General features: G+C 40.3%; 1 protein-coding gene across 4 annotated transcripts; it reads right to left on the reverse strand.

The window, feature by feature from the left end:
• Window positions 1-2,456: 2,456 nt before the first annotated feature.
• LOC120771902 (odorant receptor 7a-like) lies at window positions 2,457-5,578 on the reverse strand. 4 transcript variants are annotated; one of them, XM_040100181.1, is made up of 4 exons: window positions 5,468-5,578; window positions 3,430-4,212; window positions 2,885-3,242; window positions 2,457-2,813 (listed from the first exon to the last, which is right to left on the reverse strand). In XM_040100181.1, exons 2-4 carry the CDS (start codon window positions 4,188-4,190, stop codon window positions 2,718-2,720), a joined length of 1,215 nt encoding a protein of 404 aa, XP_039956115.1. In that variant the 5' UTR covers window positions 4,191-4,212; window positions 5,468-5,578; the 3' UTR covers window positions 2,457-2,717. The 4 variants fall into 4 exon arrangements, with proteins under 4 accessions (XP_039956115.1, XP_039956114.1, XP_039956113.1 ...); XM_040100180.1 differs by having other exon boundaries at window positions 5,457-5,578; XM_040100179.1 differs by having other exon boundaries at window positions 5,273-5,578.
• Window positions 5,579-5,793: the final 215 nt, after the last annotated feature.

A 5,793-nucleotide genomic window follows, 5' to 3' on the forward strand; every position in this document is an offset into this window, starting at 1 on the left:
TTTTTCATCGTTTATTGTGTGCCTTCTAAAGTTTCATTTGTTGACTTACAACGTTTTTACTCAATGTTTGCATGTTCAGCGGAAATTGCTTGAAAATATAATAACGATAGTAAAATAAAACTGAAAACTCACTTAATCATGTTGCGCTCTTAAAATAGGTTTGCAACGAGCGAAGACATGCAATGGCACACGAACTGTCATTGGCGCAGGATTATGGTACTTTTGATGTATGCTGACTCGCTTCCAAAAAATGTTGAAAATGGTTTAACATTTGCCTTATGTTCTCTTACCTGTCATTTGCTGCTGATAATGTTTTTTTCTTTCTCATTAAATTTACATTTAAGAATCCTCACTAAATAACCGGCATTCTTGTCATTCTCTGGGATTTTATCAACCCAATTTGTTTTAAATCGGTAAATTAGTTTCTAATATATGCAACTTCTCTTAAAAGAGGCTGTGTCATGCCCACCATAAGTGGCCCTCAATAACATATAAACCACTTCATTCCATTTCTGGTATTATTGTTTTGAAAGTTGCTGCTTTTCCAGTAGTTTCGAACACCTACGTTATATCAAAGTAATAAAAGAGGCGCGCTTATAGCTCGACTGCTCCCAGTCCTAAATGAGTGACAGACAATGTTTTCACTGGGTTTGATTGACATAGTTCTTGGAGTTTATAGGAGGTAATAGAGGTTAGGTAAGTGTGGTAGGCTCGTGAGCGCCGCTTAGATCAGTTTTGGTGCTTAGCGATGCCAGATAGTGTGCCATCCCGTGGTCCATGGGAAGTAGTCATACTTTAGGACGCAAGCGCTTGACGTGAATTTCAAAAGATTCTGTGGGATTACTATCGATATCTCTTTCAGTGTTCCCTACCGTGGGGCCCCTAAATGTACAAGTGCACTGAAGCTCCATTGTTTCTCTGGTGCCATGTTATCTCGATCTGCAGGCAAGTGTAACTGAGACCAATGTGTATTCCAATCATGTTCCTGCAGTCTCTTCTACCAAGAGTGAGGGAGAATTTTGAGTATTTTTGATCTACCGCTTTGCCAATGACCTTTGCAGTTTTGCATCGTGATAGATCATTCCATCAGTTTTTAAGTTTATGTGGCATGCTATTGTTCAGATTATAGTAAATGCAATACATGAGTTTATCAATGTAGATAACGTTATCGGTTGACAGCCGTACAACAGCCTTTGAAATTTCGTCCAATATCTCAATGCGATCGATGGCTTTGTGAATTGGCTCACAGTACAAGTGAAGTCGACGACACTCTACCTTGCTGCCTTGCTTTCCAAAAAACTTTTGGCCGAAATACATGTATGTTGACTTTGGAGTTGCTAGCTGATACATTAAGGGCTATCTCTACGGCGAAGGACGATGTGACCAAAAATGCTTTCTATGTGTGCAAGGAGCGCATCTATGAGAGCTGCCCCGCGACAAAAAAGATATCTTTAGCACAATAGTTGCTAAATTCAGCTTATATGATGAAACATTCTCAAACGGGGTGAGTTGTGTCTGTGGTACTAGATTCCAGTGTTTTAGACGCGCGAACGTTTCGAGGTTTTGGCATTAACTCGGACCACTATATTGTTCCAGCGAAGATACGTACTCTCCTCTGTGCAGAAAAAAAAGCAAGGAAGGTTCGACGTCGAGAAGCTGCGGTCACAGCAGACAACCCAAATTTTGCTCGACTTGCACTCCGGCTGCAAACGAAACCATTGCTTTTCAAAAAACGCAAAAGAACAGCTGCTACGATGAGGAGTGCCGTGTCGCAGTGGGGAGAAAACAGACTGCTGACCTCAAAACGGTACAACAGGCCACAACACGTGCGGAATGGGATAAGTACCGAGAGTTGAAGAGGGAAACGGTCGATTGGACAAAGAAGCGGATCAAATGGGTCAAGTAGTGAACGACCTATCTTCTGTCATCAAACAAACAGTCCTCGCATTTGCGACTTGGCTAACATACCACCGCTGGCAGTCATAACTTCGAAGTAGTAGATAATATAAAAACTACGTCAGCATCGAAATCCAACGCAGATTAACTCTTGCCAACAGGTAAAGGCCTCTCTCGACGAAATAAGACCAAATTCTACAAGTCACACATCATTCCCATCCTGCTGTATGGTGCAAAGGCATGGATGACGACAACATCTGATGAGACGGCGTTACGAGGTTTTACGGAAGATTTATTGATCTTTGCGCATTGGCAACGGCAAATACCATAGTCGATGGCACAATAAGCTGTACGAGATTGACATAGTACAGCAAATTAAAGACAGCGGCTACGCTGACTAGGTCACGTCGTCCGAATGACTCCAGCTGTGAAAGTATTCGAAGCAGTACCTGCAGGGGGAAGCAGAGGAATAGGAAGTACTCCAATACATTGGAAAGACCAGGTGGAGAAGTACTTGGTTTTTTTTATCAAAAATTTCATATTATAGTAAAATTTCATGGTTTTGCTGTTCTAAGGGAAAACGTTCTCTACAATTTATTAATTTTCTATAGGCTACATAAAATAGTGCTAGCGTCAACTACTAATGAAATGTTTAGTTGATAATGAAATGAAATTATTAATGAAAAAGTGGTCCAAATCCAAAGTTCTTCTAAAGTTCATATTCGTTCACAATGTTGTACTTTGATAGATCTCAGCCTTCCAAGTCCAATATATAAAGAATATAATTCGCCTTTCGACTACCACAAATCGCTTCACCAGTATTATTTTTTCCCCTTTGACTCTGCTAATTCCTTTATATTCTGTCCAAAGCCCATCTCATTCGCAAATGTGTACAATGTAAATGAAAATTTTGCAATCTAAGAAAAATCGTATTAGCATGAAAACTTTACTTTAAAATACTTTGTCAAATGATAGTTGCTTGACGTACTGACAAATATGTGCGCATATTGATTTCGAACAAATGCATTGCAACAAAGGTAACCTCCTTCTGAGCGTGGTGTATAAAGAAGAGGATCAGCTTTCGTCCACGTTTATCTAAAGCCAGCCAATTGCAGTGAAATATTGCGACGGGCAATTTAGAGCTTTCCATCTCAAGCGTCGATGCCTCATAGCAAGTGGGTAAGATTTGCGTTGCAACCATAAGATAATACCATATCGTAATGACCCGATTAAGCGTATCGGCGAAAACGAAAATATTAACCATACAGACACAATGTACAAGAGCAACACAAACGAATTGCATAAAAATGGTTGGTGAGCAAACGGAGCGGACCATATCCACCACCCTGAGAAGTGAAAAATAAAAGGAGAAATTAGTTATGTTTAAGAAGTTTTGACATTATTTTTGAGGAGTTTAAGAAAAATTATAATTTATTTTAACTCGACAAAAATAATAATTTTTTTAACTCGACAAAAATAATGTCAAGCTCGGAGCTTCCTTTGTGCAAAATGGAAATAATTTTATTAACTCACTGTAATATTTGCTGATGCGTAGCAATACAGTCGATTAATTCTTTGTTATTCTCATCATCGCTTTTGTCGGGGTCCACACCTAGTCGACCAATACGTTCTCTTAGCAGTTGCATGTGTGCGCGTATTGTTCGCATGTATAAAGTTGGGTACACATCATGCAGGTATTGCGCCGTCAGTAAGAAATACAAATACCACGTTTCGAAAGACAAACATGAATAGAAATGCACCGTTGGATTGCTAATCAAGTCGAGAAATGGATACCAGCCACCAAATGGTTGCTTATGTATTATTAACGCTGTTAGAATAGAAATGAGGCCATACAAGTAATAAATGAATCCCATGGCGGCATATAAGCGCGTGCAATCCGTAACACTGTCTGTTATATGCTGACGCTCCTCTGGCGTTTTGTAGCGTTCATCCAAACTTTTCATTATCGGCTCGACGCTTTGAAAGCGCTTAAAGTTAACTAAAACTGCTACTGACTTTGCTGCGGCAAATATAGCATTGATAAACGCTTGCAACGCCGATAGAGACTCTGTTACAGTTGCGGTTTTTTGGTACCGCAAGAAGCCCACTATAGCTAGGAATGGCGTATAGGCGTATGCAATGCAAAAGAACACCATGTGCAATGTAGGTAAGAGGCCTTGTGGTTTCGCCTTTATACCGATCAAACCATAAAAGGCAAGTAAGACCTTGAATGGCTTATTTGTTTCGCAATCGCTTTCGACACGTCCGTATATGAAATCGCTGAATCTCTGCATGTCGGCTATATTTCGGCAAATGCTGAAAGTAATGGATAATGAAGGAATTAAAAACGTTTTTTGGTTAAGATAATCATTGTTAGGTATAATATAAAGTTCACGATTTAGTGGTGTGCCGACGATACTTAATGTATAATGCTAGATTAAAAGACTTTTGTAACCATATATGGGTAGTACAGAGTTTTTTCCGGAAAGTAATAGGACTGATTTTCTTCCGACACTACTGTAATTCGGAGCGTGCGCGAACCGACTGGATTCGGTAGATGGCGTTCCTAGCTAACGATCGAGCGGCTGGTAAGTTGTCTCCGAGCACCTGGAGAGTCAGGACAAACATTTTCGCGCGACATGTTTCAGTGAATGGTGCAAGCCGAAAATGCAGCATTAGTTTGAGCAGTGGTACGCCATTAAATTCTATGTGAAACTCGGTAAATATGCGGCAGAGACATTTGATATGATCACGCAGGCTTACCCAGATGTTGCTTGAGCAAGAAGTGGTGTGTTTCGGTGGCACCAGGCCTTTTTGGAGGGCCGGGAAGAGGTCGCTGATGAATGCGCAAATCCGAAGTGAAAACGATGCTCACTGTTTTATTTGACATTAAAGGCATCGCTCACCATGAATTTGTTCCTCCTTTACAAACCGTCAGCGCCAAGTTTTACGTGGAAGTATTCATGAGACTCAAACAAGAGACAAGACATCGCAGCCGCTTGGAAGTTGCACCACGACAACGCCCCGGTTCACAAAAGTGAAAAGCTACCTAACCAAGGCCGGTATCCCAATGCTTCCACAGCCGCCCTACAGCCCAGATGCGGCCCCACCGTACTTTTTTTTTGATTCCTTGCCTGAAAAGGCCGATGAAAGGGGATCCAAGTAGCACGGACTTCGGCTCTCAATGCTATTCTGGAGAATGACTTCCGCGACGCCCTTAATGCTTGGAAATCACGATGACAGCGCCGCATCGACGCAGAAGGAGCCTATTTTGAAAGGTTTTAAAGAACTGTAACGATTCAATAACTTTTCTTTTAATTGATTCAGTCCTATTACTTTCCGGACAAACCTTGTACTGTTAATAATCTCTGGTTACTGTCTTGTAGAAGACCCTTTCCTATGATAACACTCCTCGTTCTCTGTATTCTTTCATTTTTGGACTAGTTGAGACCATTCCATGACTTATGCATTCTCAATGCCAAACAAGACAGATGTATCGGCTTCACGAAAAGACTCTTTCCAAAAAATTAAAACGAATTTAGCAATAGAAAAACACCCACGAGAAAAATACTTTTTAATTAACTCAATTAATTCTGGAAAGAAACTAGACCTTTCGGATTTTGATCCAAAATTTTTATTCGGTATTGATAAATTTATTATTTTAGGAAAATACGTCTCTCCCGTGTAACTCTAAGTACTTTCTGGTCTGAACGCTGATTCATTGATGCTTTATAAGACAGGCATTTTAGCACGAGAAAATTAGCACCCTACAGGAAATATATGACATGTTCAAGGAAGAAGGGTTTGTGGGAGCATGAGAACTTGAGATTGTATAGTATTTATACAGTTACGATACCTATAAGGTTAGGTTAAAAGATAAGAAGGTCGATCCAATTC

Source organism: Bactrocera tryoni, chromosome 3 (genome assembly GCF_016617805.1).
Source record: "Bactrocera tryoni isolate S06 chromosome 3, CSIRO_BtryS06_freeze2, whole genome shotgun sequence".
NCBI classification, from domain to species: Eukaryota; Metazoa; Arthropoda; class Insecta; order Diptera; family Tephritidae; genus Bactrocera; species Bactrocera tryoni.

Excerpts from the sequence above, each read along its gene's own strand:
- LOC120771902 (XM_040100181.1), bottom strand. The coding sequence starts at position 4,190 with ATGCAGAGATTCAGCGATTTCATATACGGACGTGTCGAAAGCGATTGC. Across the intron at positions 3,243-3,429 it reads ACGCATCAGCAAATATTACA|GGTGGTGGATATGGTCCGCT; the intron begins GTGAGTTAATAA and ends TTCACTTCTCAG. Across the intron at positions 2,814-2,884 it reads ATATGCGCACATATTTGTCA|ATTGCAAAATTTTCATTTAC; the intron begins GTACGTCAAGCA and ends GATTTTTCTTAG.